This window comes from Colossoma macropomum, unplaced genomic scaffold (assembly GCF_904425465.1).
Source record: "Colossoma macropomum unplaced genomic scaffold, Colossoma_macropomum, whole genome shotgun sequence".
Lineage (NCBI taxonomy): Eukaryota > Metazoa > Chordata > Actinopteri > Characiformes > Serrasalmidae > Colossoma > Colossoma macropomum.
Genome location: NW_023494802.1, coordinates 18,204,805 through 18,220,998, shown reverse-complemented (window position 1 = coordinate 18,220,998; position 16,194 = coordinate 18,204,805). Strand labels below are relative to the sequence as shown.

Sequence of the window (16,194 nt, the reverse complement as noted above, 5' to 3'; positions counted from 1 at the left end):
TAACACTTAATTTTATTGATTGTTTTTTGTGTCAAATTATGGAAAATGCTCAACTTTACACCTGACACTTGCCCCAGTAAGCTCGCTACTCATAATTATGATTATTCATATTCTACTTTTAGAATTATTTTTACAAATTTGAATGTACGTCCTCATGTATGATTTTTACAACATTGCTTTTTCATGCTGTATCAGTTTTGCTCTGCTTTTAAGTAATGCTTAAACCTAAGAAGACTCACTAGGTATATATCCATGTGTTAATCTACAGAAATATTTATAGAACTATAAAAAGTAAACAAATAAATGAATACTTAGCAAAAAATGTGATTACTGGACTGACATAAATCGCTACCATTATTTAGCTATCTGCCTGAGATAACAGCCTGAGCTTAAATGCATAAAATGTTTCTCCACAATGAACCATTTCATATCAAACCACTCAGAATGACTGTTTACATATAACCAGCTGAATCACACAAACATCTGTATAATCAGTGAAATTCATCTTTAAGGAAAAACAATGTTGTCTATTTTTCAACTGACACCACCATGACCTCGTTGAACCTGTTAAAACTCTGCTGACCCCTGAAACCAAACAGGAGGAGGGATGTTGAAGGACTCACGGTTGTCCAATCTCTGTGTACATGTTGAGGAAGAAGCCGCCCAGCAGGTATCCGGCTGCCGGGCCCACAATGGCTGCTGTGTAGAAGATACCTGGAAAAAGGGGAGGCACATTAGCTTAGCATACTAGTGTTTGAGGACCAGGTTTTCCGCCGCTCGCCCTGCCGCCCCCAGGAGTGTTAAGGGGAAAAAAAAATCTCCATTGTTAAACAGCTTCCAGTTCGCCCACACCTGTGGTGTTGTGTTTTTGATCGATAGTGCGGCGGGTGAGGGCCAGACCGCTTTTACAGGCGGCTTTGTCTGGGAGAGAGAGGCGACCGGGGTCACGATTGTCTTCGATTGTCTTTGAAATGGTGGGAAGACTGGGAAGCAGCACAATTGAAGGACGCCTTATTGATGTCTGAGGTGGAAGCTAGAGGATAAAGCTGATAAAACTCAGGCAGCTGGGTGCATTAGTGCCTAAGAGATGCAAAATTACAGGCATGCTACTCCATTTCCAGTGTAATTTTAAGCTGCACATATAATAAATAGCATAAATTACTCTTCATTTCCACAATTTTGGAAGTGACAGTGTTGCACAAAAGCGTAATGTCACGCTGGGTTGGCACATCAATAAGCGGCCTGGCCCATTATTTCGTAATAGTGCTTTACATGACATTTTAAAGGCCTTTAAACACTATTTTGAAGAAATGCACTTAGTCACAAGACCAAAGCACATCCTGTTAAGAAACTGGAAAATAAGCACCCTGCCCCTCCCCCCCCCCACATAACGACTTACATATCACTTATGCTTTTTTCCTGTTCACTCATAAGTGAGTCGCGCCCATCCTTTCAACGGAATGGAAAAACAGAGTCAAAAACCACATTAAGGCCACCCAGAAGACATATACAAAGATGTCTCACCTATGTTTTAGTCTGGGGGAGGGTCGTCTTAAGCTGCATGTACACAACAAACCGCTATTTAGCAAACCAAACCTGTCTTCAGTGAAAGGACTGATGGATCTGAGGTGGTCAACAGCAATGTGATGGGTGTAGTAAGACTTATGAGTCAAGTATTTTGGTTTTAGTGGACAATTTGTGGAGAAATACAGTCTCAATCGTGAATTTCCAGTGACTGTTTCAAAAATAGCTGCCCATCTAAAGTGTTTTCGTTTTTCGAAGTCATGTTTGATTTTTACTTGTACTTTTACAGTTAAGCAACAGGTAATACCTACAAAGGTTTGTCAACTTATTTAATACAGAGGCTCCCAACCTTTTCTAACTTGCAGCCCACACAGCTGACCACAGAAGCTTCCGCGGCCTACGAGATTTTACTGACCAGATCATTTACAGACATTTTAGGCCTGTCAATTTCAATTAGTTTTACAATAAAATGCAACCCAATAAAAAAAAGCTCACCTAATGAACTGATGTTGGCAGCTGCCAAGTGCTGCTGGATGACATGCTGAAGAAATGAAAGCTGTGAAAGAAGGTCTGGCTCAGTTGCACGTTTGTTTAGCCTCCAATTGATGCTGTCATTTTTTTGGCTTCAAAGCTTTACTTTAAAAAAGGTCTTTCGAGTGTTTTCTATTCTCGGAAATGTGAATCGCATGTATAACTGATATTATCCTGCACATTGTACACAATTTTTCGATTGGCGAAAAATGTGACTTTATTTTATTAGCACTCTGTCTGAAATAACACCGGTAACAGAATTTGTTTGTCCTCTGCTTCAACACAGATGGTGTTGGCATCTCCAAAAGCAGCTTAAATGGGGCTCAAACTGAGCTACAAACATCCGAGCTGTTAAAGCTCTCATGAAGTTTGAGCTCCTGAATGAGATGCTGAAACTCTCCGTGCTCCTTTCATTTTTCCAGAATGGAAATAAATCCACTCTGTCATCGTTTGCATGTTTTGTGAGGAGTAAAGGAGATATCACGGCGTGAAAAGGCACAGTACTCATTGCCATATTTGTCTTTACTTCACTTGTAGGTGGTCCAGCCTCTGATTTTTCTTTTGAAAGACCCTGTTTGTAACCATTTATCCATGATGGATGAATTCCATACAAAGAAAAGAGAAACGCTTTACTTTGACTTGCACTTCAAATGTTAACATAGCTAAGACTAATAAAAGAGGTCAACCTAAATACGATGATCTGTTTTTGCAATTGATTGGTCATATTTCAAATAAAAATGTCCACGTATTGTGAAAAAAAAATTTTTAAAAAGGCCATGCCCCCTAGCAGTACCACTGCGGCCCACAGGTTGAGAACCACTGTACAAATACTTTGGGTACATTTTGAAATACTCAGCCTCATATTCATCGGAGTATCTTCCTTACTATGAGTGTACTTGCCCCTTGTTCTTGTTGGAGCAGGTTGTGCCAATTTAGTCAGTAATCTGATCAACACGTCTATATGCACTTGAGTAATCAGATAATGGGGAAATTCCGGATCTACATGAGTCAGGCAGTAATCGGATTTCTACTTTGCAACGAGCCAACAAACTCACAGAAGAAGACGTGACGTAAACGGAACGTAACTTCATACTGCAGCTTTTTTAAAAAAAAACATTGCGCCACTTTACCTGAAAATATGAACATACATCATCTAGACGATGAAGAATATTTAAATCCTTCATGTTGTGTTTGGTTTCAGTGTCGCTCCAAGTGTTTTCCTGCGTCTCGCAGCGGCGCTGCTCGCTTATTTCCATTTCACAGCAATTTCACACATGCGCAGACTGAGAAACCCGAAAGAAATCAGAGTAAGAGTTTACGTGCACTTAAAAATCTGATTACTGAGCTAAAACCCAGCCTCTTTATCTGATTTCTTAATCGGATTTCTAGATTGGAGTATGGGGTTTACATGACCATTTGAATAATCGGATAACTTCAGAAATCCGATGATGATCTGATTATTGAGTGCATGTAAACACACTCAATGATTTGAGTTTTCTTTTCCTTCTTTTGCCTCAAAAGTGGTTTAAATGACTGAAAGGTTTGAGTGCTGCTGAGTTCTGACATCACAACAAATGCGTGAGGTATCGAATTATTCTCAAGGTAGGAAGTACTCGTCAGTTCTTCCTTTAGTTTTTCTATTTGGGCAAAAAAAAGGCTATTGTTTTCCTCCAACTGTTCAGAACCAATTCCACCCACTATCATCACCTGATGCTACAAACATGGGAGAGTGAAGCCTGTGCTTCCTTCGAGACAGCCACCAGGGATGAGTCAGAATCGCTGAGTATTTGAATAGTCCTGAAAGTTTAAAATCATAAAATTACATCATAAAATTTTAGTTGGTGATTAATTTTCATATAAATACTGCATTAACATTTTTTTCGTTTCTCTATTAAAGTGGACAAATTGTCCTATTAGCCATCTTGCTTCCTAGCAATGGTTACACTGGTAGCACTGTCGAACTGATACGCAAAAACGTCATAGTTACATAGAATCATGTGTAGTTAAGCAAAGCTTATGCTAGTATACATTTCAAAGACATTAGAATTGGCTACATAGCTAACAAATAAACGAGCATCACTTGTGCTTCGCTCTAGATATGTTACAGCTCCGAATTAAAATGTAGAACTTTTTTCTGTTTACTGATGTGTAGAGCTGCAACGATTAGTAGACATCGCAGAGATGGAGGGCATGACAGAAATAATCGCCGACTAATCAACTAATCGAAAAAATAATCAACAGATTAGTTGACTACCAAAATAATCATTAGTTGCAGCCCTACTGATATGTCTCAAAGAAAGTATTTATTTTTATTTACATTTATCATCAATTCACATTTTGCTTGTTGCAGCAGCTTTATGTTTTTTGTGAAACATAATGACTGTGGAAAATGATTAAAGTCAGTTTACATAACTGTGATCACCTCATATAATGCAATTAGGCGATTATGCAATAATTGTGACAGGCCTACTCTGATGTTATAGATTCTCATTTGCCATGAGCTGTTTGAACTCTGTATCCCATCGGAGGGCTTGGCAGAACCTGTGGCTTACATTCCTCATCTGTTTAGTCCCAAGAAGGAAGCCTAGATAGACTACTGCGGCCGGCTAAAGGCTACCAGACAACAGGCAAGAAGTGCCGCACCGCGCTGGCAGAGGATCTATAGTGTTTAGATTTAGTACTATAGTATTTAGATCTAGTATTATAGTATCTAATATTAATGATAATACTGTAACAGACAAAAATCGCAACAAATTCTTTGATCATGGATTCAAATAGATTCCTGATTTCCTGCCTTTGCAACCAAAGACAGCCCACAATTCAGTTTCGCTGTCAAACAGAAAATGAGGCCAAAATATCTCGGTGTGACCGCTGCTACAACACAGGATTAAAGCATCCAATAAGGAGCAGAATGAAATAACGTATATGTGCACGAGAGGCAGAGAGAGATGATAAATGAAGGTTAAAACTTTATTGCTCACAAGTTTAAACACATTCGCTTACGCTGCTAGTCTGGCTCGGCCCTCAGTTCACGTACCGAGTGACCTGCACTGAAATAGCAGAGCTAGCTGTCACCAGAGACACTGTGACACCGCTATCGCACTGGGGACACAAATATTGCCTACTGACTTCAAGGTTTTGAGAATTCTATGTAACCATTTTCCTCCAGACAATAGATCTAACATATCCTTCTTAATACATAGTTTTTCACACAAAGGATTGACCGATATTATTATTATTAGTTTTATTTTTTTTGGCTTGTGTGGCCGTATTTTCCAGCAAAAGAAGAAAGCGCTTGCAGAATGTCCCCATTTTTCTTGCATCGTAAATCCATCGGCAAAAAATCTGTGTAATCTGATGTGCAGCGTAACTGAATTCACATAATCTGACAAGGAGTTTAGCCAAGATTGTATTTGCTGCCCATCCTGCATTGTGACATGCAGTAAACGTGTGGCGGTATGTGTCCACTTACAACTTCGCCTCGCCACCTTCAACGATGCAGCTGCCACATTGTGTTTAGCCAATCAGGCAGTGGTTGATGTTTGTTTATCAAGAACAGCAACAGTGGCTGAATCTTTTGAATGACATATGTAATAATGAAAATATCTGGTTTTACACAGAACTGTTGACACTGAGGATCTGGGTGGAAGATAAAGTTTGCATGGTTTGAACAAGAAGGCAAATTTTCAATCGTACAGAGCTCAATGGTTACTTGCTAACATAGCTAGTTTGCTAGTGAGCTAGCTTTCTAGCTTGTGTGGATGACTGATACATTCTGAAGATTATAAAGGCATACATCTATATTTTAGTCTCATAAGTTTCTGTGCAACAGCGTATCAGATTGTTTACTGCTCTAGACATGTTCAGTACTATTCCTTCATTTCTATAATGACACAGGAACACCCAGCAGTGGTAAACAAAGAGATCCGGCACAGCAGAATGCAGTGAAAAAAAGCGCAAGTGGACACTTAGATGGAATAAAACGCTCTATTTAGTCAATTTAACATGTTTGGTATCAACTATCTAACTCATGTTTTTCAGTGTAATACATACAAGGTTAAATACAGTTAGAGTAACAGTAAATACAGGCAGCGTCGCCAGAGGTGGAAACAGACAATTGGCATTTGTTTTCCTTCAAGACTTTAGATTGGATGTTTTTCTCAGTGTAAATTATAAGCCATGTCACCTACTCTGGATTTGTGGTCTGGGTTTAATACAGTACAGTAACAGCACGGTGCTGAGTGGTGTGTTTGGTGATGTCACCCAATGTGTGCATTGTGAAGTAACCTGTGGCCTCAAGTCTTCAATGTTTTTTTTTTTTTTTTCCAAAAATGGCCTACAAATTTAAATATTAAATTTGAGGGAAATGCTTTTGTCTACATGCCATTCCATTCTTTTTCAAGCTGCTTTTAACATGCAAACGCAACATGATTGGACAGCTGATTGGAAAATTCTAACCGCTAATTAGGTTACATCAGCTAACAAACACCACATTGGCCAGCACTGCACAGCATCATGTGAACAATGGCAAGATCTGAACAGCAGTTCATTTAAATGTTAAGTTACTGTGCGCCAAAGAAAACATGCTCATTTATTTAAAACATTCTAAAAAAAACTTTTTGGGGCACCATGTACATACATATTTATCACGTGTAGGTGTTTTTATCAAACGCTGGACACACTCACCTATATACACTGGTGCGTAGCTGGACTTGACGTTCTCGTCCAGGTAGGTGACCCCAAGGGTGTAGAGAGGTGTGGCCCCAATGCCATGTAGGAACTGACCCAGCATGAAGACGAAGCGATACGCGGAGAGGCCGCTCCCATCGCTGTCCCCGCATACCTCTGTGTGATTGGCCGAGCACAGTCCTGTGTGCTCCTGTGTTTTCACCTGATAGGGTGGAGTAGTGAAGTGTGGTAGTGCAAATACCAGCGAGCCTATAGCCATGATCAGGACTCCCCAGCCCAGCCAGCGAGGCTTATGGCCAGTGCCGCCAAAGTAGCTCACGAAGGCCAGGCACACACAGGCAGCAATGTCATAGGAGCTGGCAATGAGTCCAGCCTGTGAAAACAGCAATTAAAAAAAAATTGACAGATTTAAAAGGTGGAAACAATATGGGCTGATTTTCTGTGTACTGGTTGAGCCTAGAAATGTACAGACTTTCTTAAATTAAAATCCTTTTAGGCCTAGGAATATGCTTAGTGAGTGTCCAGCAAACCAGTTCTATGAAAGTTTCCTGTTAATATACATGCATTTGCCTTTGCTTCTGAGCTGACTCACTCTGAAGTCAATATTGCCGTAACTGTGCCATGTAGGGCTGGCTGATATGGCAAGACATCTTATCATGATAATTATTAATAGTTACTGTATTCCAATCAGTGCCTTCGCTTCTGAGCTGACTCACTCTTTAGTCAATATTGTGTTAATTGTGTAATCTAGGGTTGGCTGATATAGCCAGACATCTTAATCACAATATACACCCATCAGGCATAACATTATGACCACCTCCTTGTTCCTAAGCTCATTGTCCATTTTATCAGCTCCACTTACTATATAGGTGCACTTTGTAGTTCTACAGTTACAGACTGTAGTCCATCTGTTTCTCTGCATACTTTGTTACCCCCTTTTACCCTGTTCTTCAGTGGTCAGGACCCCCATGGACCCTCACAGAGCAGGTACTATTTGGGTGGTGGATCATTCCCAGCACTGCAGTAACACTGACGTGGTGGTGGTGTGTTAGTGTGTGTCGTGCTGGTCTGAGTGGATCAGACACAGCAGTGCTGCTGGAGTTTTTAAAGCCCTCAGTGTCACTGCTGGACTGAATAGTTCACCAACCAAAAATATCCAGCCAACAGCGTCCTGTGACCGCTGATGAAGGACTAGAGGATGACCAACACAAACTGTGCAGCAGCAGATGAGCTATCGTCTCTGCCTTTACATCTACAAGGTGGACTGACAAGGTAGGAGTCTAATAGAGTGGACAGTGAGTGTTACTGCAGTGCTGAGAATGATCCACCACCCAAATAGTACCTGCTCTGTGAGGGTCCATGGGGGTCCTGACCACTGAAGAACAGGGTAAAAGGGGGCTAAGGTCATAATGTTATGCCTGATCGGTGTAACTGCCAATAATTATCTTATTCTAACCATTTCCTAATGCTAATTTGTTGGGCTGAAGCTATTGAACATTTTGAATACTCTATAAAATCAAATTAAAAAAACCCAGTATGATTGATTATCATTTTATTGCCTAGGCCTAGGAATGGCCCATTTCACTATCCTTCATTCCTTATCTCACTCTTGACATAAAAAGACAGACCTGGTAGCTGCGAAGGTCAAAGCGTCTCTCGATAGAGGTGATGACCGTGTTGATGAAGCCATTGATGATCATGCCCTGGAGAAAGGAGGCTATGCACAGGAAGAAAAGCACCCAGCGAGGGGTGTTGAAGGTCTGGACGAAGTTGGGAGTCAAAGCACCCCATCCACAGAGGTTCTCAGCGTCCGAGGGCACAAACTTCAGCCTTATCGGTGGCTCTGAGGGCTCAGCCCCTTTTTTGGCAGTCCTGACTGAGGCATCTCTGGCTGGACTGTCTGGGATGGAGCCCATGGATGTATCGCCCTGTGACCCAACTGGGCTCGGGGTGTCCACGCTGGGGGCCAGAGGGCCATCTTGCAGGTCCAGGAGCTCCTGCTTGGAGCTGAAGGAAGTGTCATTGTTCAGCAGATGGGGCATGGCCCCTATAGGGGCTGTCAGAGTTGTTTGGAGGCGGTGGTCACCAGAATGTTGCTGCTGTTGGAACTTTGGCTGGGTCTTGCTGTCCTGCAGTAGTGGTATCAGCTTGAGGTGAGACGGGAGCTGTGGATATCCGTGCTACACTAAACCCTTAAGAAGAGTCATCCAAGTGCTCTGAAGTAGGAAGAGGTCATTCTGAAACAGATCAGAAGTCACTACATTACAAAAATGAGAACAAACCCACGTAAATGTTGTCTGATTACTCAGCTGTGTTTCCTCATGGACTGAAGTTAAGGCATAGAATAACATATGACTCTATAGAGGAATAGAGTGCTTCACTGAAGTGTTCTGCTTCCTCACGTCTAAAAAATAAGAACTGTTATCAACAAAGACACAGAGTACGAGAACATCACTACAAATATTTTTAAAAACTTCTCGTACTACATTTGGATGAGCATGCAGTGTAAAACAAACAAACAAACAAACAAACAAACAAACAAACAAACTGCTTTCTTGCTTTTGGATATACTGTAGGTCCTTCTAGGTGCTCTTGGCCCAGTTAAGCTTGCCAGCAGCCCACAGACCCAAGAACCACACCCTAGAGCGGAGATTAGTTCTGCATGCCAGCAGTAGTTTCAGAGCAGCTGTCCTGAACTAACCGCAACTCTTCTCTGGACAATTATAAACAATATGGCTGCCCCGCCTCACAGGGGTCCCAGCAAGAGAGCAAATAAGCTGCAATACCCTGATGTTTGAGAGATTATTTACACCCTTAGAAGTTGCAGTTCCTGTGATAACTAAAACAGGCTGTTATTTATTATTACTTACTTCTTACCTGTAGGTAGGGCTGGGCGATAAAACAATAATGATAATTATCGCGATATAACTTTTCCTCGATAGAGCGATACGACGTTCGATAAATGTTCGATATAATACACCATTCGCACACTTCCACGTTCTAGCGAAAGCCTTCGTGGCGTTTTCTACTGCAAGGAAAGCGACACTACTCTGCTGTCGCCAGGAGAGGGCACACTTCCGAGTTTTTCTACATGATTAGAGAGGGAGGGAGCCACGAGTAAGATGAGTCTTTAGCCACAGCTGAAACGCGGAGTTATACATTCCCTGTTTGAGTGGAGCGACCGGCGATCTGCTCTCCTGTGACCGAGTGCGACTGACGAGATCAGTGGTGTAACTGTGTTGTCCTACAGTGAACTCACCTCTTTCTGTACATCCTAACAGCTTTAGCAGCGTTAAATCACGTCTGCTCCTCACAACTACAGCTCTGTTACAGCGCTCGGACAGTCATAATTTAGTATGAGTGCATTCTCAAGCAACGAAAGTGAAAGAAAGAAGTGAGTTCATGTAAATTACAGCTCTGATTTAAACGAAAGTAAACTGAGGACACTGTGAGGCATTGGAGAGCAGGAGAGCGCCATCTTTCCAGGCTAGCTGTTTTTAGCAGCTGGCTAACTTGAAGCAGCGCTTCGTCACTCACACAACACGGAGAACTGATGATACTGTAGATCAGACAAGACACAAAAGCACCACTTTCAGTTTAAACGTTCCTAAAAAGAGGACTCTGTTTGTCTGGTGTTGATATTTTGCGGTTCACCCCTTAAACTACTACGATAGTATAGAGAAATCCAGTCGTCTAGCTGGTGTTTGAATACTGTGATGTCATTTGTAACGGGTAGCCGAGCGCTCGGCACCAGCTAAAAATAATCTGTTTTCTTTCTTAAATTATGACTATTACAAAAATAGCCATGCTTTTCCAGCTGGTAAAACAGCTCAGACACTTTCTCCCACTCTCCCATGACAGATTTGTGAAATGTTCCATTGTTTGGCGAGTGTTTGTCATGTTCTGAACATAAAGGATAGTTTAAAACACGATATCGAACGATATGAATTTTGTTTATCGTGATAACATTTTTGGCCATATCGCCCAGCTCTACCTGTAGGTCACTGAAGTAAGTGGAGAAACCCTGCCAGACATGTGGATTCATTCAAATTTTTAAACCTTGTATTTGTATGTGGTGATATACAATCATATCAGTAACATCTCCATTACAGGTTTGATACCACTTGAAAACCCCACTAGCTCCACAACACTATCTGGAGCCACAGTTTTAGAAATGACAAATTTTGTGTATAAAATAATGGAATCCATTGCCTTGGATGACCAACTGTTGAGGATGTTGTACTGATTTCACGGCATATACTGTTATATTTTTAGTAAGCTTATTTTATGGAAACTGTATTTATTAAGTGGTTTTGGCCAACAACAGTAACTACGGGTGGCAAATCCAGCCAAAAAAAGAAATTAAAATGAAAACAATAAAATGTAAATGCAAACCTCTTTTTGCCATTTCTTTTTCCACACATCTCCGCAAATATCCTGCCATAATTGAAAATGAAATGAAATACATATGTTTGCAATTTAATTTTTTCACATAAGCACGAGCCATTTGTGACAAAAATAAAAATAAACTTAAAACAGCTAGTTGTCATTTTATTTGTCTTTATTCTGGTATTTTATGGCCATTTTTAAAATGGAAAAGCTAGTAGAGAAAAGAAAATCCAAGCTTCACTGAGGCTCTGCCTTTTCTTCATGAAATGCATAATATGTGTCAAAACTACAATGAAAATGCAGTGTTCATGTTCTTATTTCTTTTTCATAGCGCTACGCTGCATATCTGACAAAATGAAAATGAAAATGCAAAAAGGATAAATTAACAGCAAAGTGACAGTTTGCGTTTTCGGCGTCAGAATAAAAAAAGCAAATGGAAACTAACACAGGCGCCACCTGCTGGTGATTTACGTTTCATTTCCCACTTTGCTTTTTCATTTTCAAGTTGACTAACAAGCAAATATATGTTAATTAACACTAGGCGGGGCTACATTTTGCAAATGTTATACTGCCATTTATATCAAGATATTCAATAGTTTAAGTTATACAAACCAGTATATCGTTGCTGTTGGAAGAAAACCTTGTATCTCCATTTTCGTCGTTTCTGAGTTTGACAATTTCTCATGTTCAGCTGAACCAGATCTGAGACATGACAATGGTTTTCCCGAGACTCGAAACCATTTAGTCGGAGGGAGCCGTTCTGATGCTGAGGTCTGAGGATGTCCTAAAATGTACCCCATGGCTCCACCTAGTGTAAATTGTAATAAATTTGCATGTTGTTTCACTTGAAAACGAAAAAGCAAAGTGGGAAATGAAAAGTAAACCACCAGCAGGCGGCACCAATGTTCGTTTGCATTTGACTTAAAGTGCGTCCGCACCGAAAACTGAATCGCAAACTGTCACTTTACTGTTGATTTATCCATTTCGCATTTTCATTTTGTCAGATATGCAGCCGATCGCTATGAAAAAGAAATAAGAATGTAAACACTGTATTTTGATCTTAATTTTTGACACGTATTACGTATTTCATGAAGAAAAGCTAAAGTGAAGCTTGGATTTTTCCTTTTCTTAGCTTTTCATTTTAGATATGGCCATAAAATACCAGTAACAACTAAAATGAAATGACAGATAGCTGTTTTAATTTTTTTTTTTTTTGTCATAAATGACTCATGCTTACGTGAAAAAATTAAATTGCAAATATAGGTATTTCATTTCATTTTCAACTTTGGCAGGATATTTGTGCAGATGTTTGGAAAAAGAAACGGCAATAAGAGGTTTGCATTTTGTTTTCATTTTAATTTCTTTTTTGGCTGGATTTGCCTCCCATACAGTAACAGCTCTCGACTTAACATCTACTGGAATTTGCGCAAAAAAAAGGTTATGCAAATGAAGAGCAGAGCAATTTGACTATCTCATGGAATTCACAGCAATAACTCTACGTGGAATAAACAGCTATGCAAATGAAAAGCAGAGGACCATTATTTCAGTGTCTCCCCGAATTCACACTAGTAAAGTCAGGTAAACAACTATGCAAATGAAAAGCAGCAGAAGGGGAAGTAGGAGAGGCTTGGAGCCTCCATGTCAACTCAGAGGACCAAAGTGCGATGGGAGGCTAATTATGAGAGTGATTCAGCAGCTTCACACACAAACACGCCCTGCTATTTAAAGTAATATGTACAGTAAATCTATGAAAGTTCCTCCTGTTCCTTAAAGCAACAAGAAAGCTGCTGCACAATATGCCACTGAACTGAAAGAGTATTTTCCTAAGTTAGTCATAGTTCTATCAGATGTGTGACAAACACTAATATCAGGCCAGTTACACAGAATCACAGTGGAAACAATCAGCAGCATGGCTGCATATAAAGACTGAGTCACAGATAATTACAACACAAAAAAGTGTAGAGTTGCCTAGAGTTATTACTTTTGTTTTGCTGTACTATTCAAATGCAATTATGTAATTACATGCTTAATTACCTGTTAAGCTGCCAAATTTAATTTCATTTACATTCGTTCACAAAAACATGGCATTTTTCTTTCCACAAAACAAGAACTGTACACACAACAGTCACTGTTCATCAGATTCAAGTCATAATAAAATAAGGCTTGTGCCAGGAACAGAACCCTTATTTGGATAGCCATGTGGAAAATGTGTGGTAAACTGTTAAGCTGGGTTTACTTTTATTTTGACAACAAAGAAGTTTCAACTCACATGCTGTTCTAGTGTTTGCACCTACACTGTTAGAAATAAAGGTTCTGTTCAGGTACATTTTTCGTTCATCAAGGTTCAAACAATGTAAATGTGCCCTCAAAAGGTACTACAGTGGTTTTAAGGTCTGATTGTGAACCTTAAATAAGCTTTTCCAGGTGAAAAGTTCGTATTTGTACCTTTTCATAACCGAATGTTTTAAAACAGAACAGTAAAATAAAAGCCTGGAGACGAGACGGGGAGTGTGGAGTCAGTACAGCTTAGAACATATCATTTCAGTGGATTATGGTTGTTATGTTCCCTGACTAAAGGTACTGAGATGGACCCTTATGGGTACCACCCCAGTGACAGGAGGGGCACTGACCCAGAGAAAGTTTAGTACCTTTATTTCTGAGAGTGCAGTGACAGTGTTAGTACCCTGAAAAACACAATTCAGTACCTTTTTTGAGACTATAATGATTAAATCAAATCCATGCCTCATTCCTGTTCACATTCTCATTCATTAACAAAATATCTTCTTCTTAATGCCTTAAAAGAGGCTGATGTGAATCATTTGGCGTTTATTTAAGGGTTTCTATAATTAACATGTCAGAGCACTTTTTGCACGGTGGTCAAATTTAATGGCGGAATTACTCCTGAAATTTAGTTAGTGCTTTTTAGCTTTTTTTTCCACATTTCAAAGCCTTTGTGCAGATTGCCGCACTCTAAACAAAGCGGTTTGGTCGAAGTTGGCTTGTCTGTCGCCGGTTGCCATGCCTACCATTTGTAATAGTTTACCGTTCTGAGAGTGCCGGCCAGCTCTGCCCTCCAGCCAGGCAACACAAAGCTGAGAGCGGAGCGACAGAATGAGTGAGCTTTGAATCTGTGTCATATTCAGCTTATCTACAGCACACGAGCGTCCGCTTTGCTGACTGTGCAAGCAGCAGCAGGACTTCTTTAAAAGGCCCAAATCACAGAAAACTGATGAATATTCATCACTTGCTTGAGATAAAAGTGTTTGATGTAGTAAGTAAACGCTTTAAGTAGCAAAACGTACCGCTCACCCTCCAGTCCATACTAGGGGTGTGCCGATACGATACTCAGTATCAGTATCAGTCTGATACTAGCCAAAATCACTGAGTCGGATATTGGTTGAGAAAAAAAGTATCGATCGATATGATTCATTAGCTTAAGCTAAGTGTTTGAATGGTGCTGACTGAATAAAATGCTGCTAAAAGTTCTGTGTAAAAAAGTAAATAAAAAAAACAGCAGTATAGCATAACTGAGTCATGATGTGGGCTGTGTGTATTTCTTCCTTTAGGAGAGTAGAATATTTGTTTACAGATGGAGCATGATGTCACGTAGATGGCTAGGTTAAGCAAAGTGCATCCAGATAAATGTATTATTAACACCTTAGTTGTTTAAGAGAGGGAAGACAGTATTGAATAGGTGTAGGTATTGCAAGATACTCAATGCCGCAGTATCAGTATCAGACAAATATATATATATATATATATATCGAGCCACCCTTAGTCCATACCATCTATATATAGAAACTATACGAATTATGCTAAAGTATTTTCCCCTGAGTATGTTAAATTCAGCAAATGAACAGCAGTCGTTCATTAAAATGTGCAGACGTGTGTTCTCTGTAGAGAATATGGTAAATTATCTTCATAGAAAATCAACAAAACGTGACCAGACCACCCAAACTTTTGCATACCACTGTATATCTGCCTATTCAACCTACAGCAGTTTAGCCCCGCCCACTCACACTAAAGTTACAAGGAGTGTTTCAGTCTGGATTGTTTTTTGAATGAGGCACAATAGAGGACAGCCAATCAGAAGAGAACTCATTTACATACAGGTGAAGTCATAACTTTACATACACCTTAGGCACATGTATTTAAAATTCCTTACATTTAATCCGAGTACACATTCCCTCTCTTAGATCAGAGTTAATTATCTTCTCAGCGAAGCTCGTTCTGCTCGTTAGTTTGTGCTGATGATGAACGTGATTCATTCACGTGACGTTACTGAGTAGGATGTGCTCATGAGGGTCATTTCAGGACGCCAGTTCGTCACATTAACGACAGATTTGAATCACTTAGCTAAACGAGTGTGAACCATCCTGTCAGAGAGATCGGATTTGAACAAAAAAAATCGGATTGTGCAATGAGGCTTGTAATGTGAACGTAGCTTTAGACATTTACATACATGTAGGTAGTTTTTGGTAGCATTGCCTTTAAAATTGTTTAACTTGGGTTAAATGTTTTGGGTAGCCTTCCACAATCCTCTCATAATAAGCTGCTGGAATTTTGTCCCGTTCCTCCAGAGTCAGGTTTGTAGGCCTCCTTGCTCGCACACACTTTCAGTTCTGCCCGTAAATTTTCTCTGGGATTGAGGTCAGCGCTTGGCGATTGCCACTCCATTACCTTCACTTTGTTGTCCTTAAGCCATTTTGCCACAACTTTGGACGTATGTTTGGGGTCATCGTCCATTTGGAAGACCTATTTGCGCTTAAGCTTTATCATATCGGATTGACTGCTCTTATCTACAGCCAGGTACATTTAAAAACACTAATATATTGAGGCACATTTGTGCAATTTGTCATATTTTCATTTCATAATGCACTAAATATTATCAGTGGGTGACGGGTCTGAACTGCAGACAGGTAAGTTTAGCACCCAGACTCTTTTACTACAGAGCCATGCTGCTGTAATACATGCAGAATGAGGTTTTACATCATCTTGCTGAAATCAAGGCCTTCCCTGAAAAAGACGTCATCTGGATGGCAGCATGTTATCAAATCATGT

At 40.2% G+C, this 16,194-nt stretch overlaps 1 protein-coding gene across 3 annotated transcripts in view; it reads right to left on the bottom strand.

The window, feature by feature from the left end:
• slco4a1 (solute carrier organic anion transporter family, member 4A1) overlaps positions 1-16,194 on the bottom strand; it is an 82,530-nt gene that overhangs the window by 22,974 nt on the left and 43,362 nt on the right. For all 3 annotated transcript variants that reach the window (XM_036591992.1, XM_036591990.1, XM_036591991.1), the window contains exons 2-4: positions 8,373-8,981; positions 6,742-7,117; positions 624-714 (exon numbers count right to left, since the gene is read on the bottom strand). In XM_036591992.1, coding sequence (XP_036447885.1) covers positions 624-714; positions 6,742-7,117; positions 8,373-8,786 — 881 coding nt within the window. In that variant the 5' untranslated portion in view covers positions 8,787-8,981. The remainder of the gene's footprint in view (positions 1-623; positions 715-6,741; positions 7,118-8,372; positions 8,982-16,194) is intronic.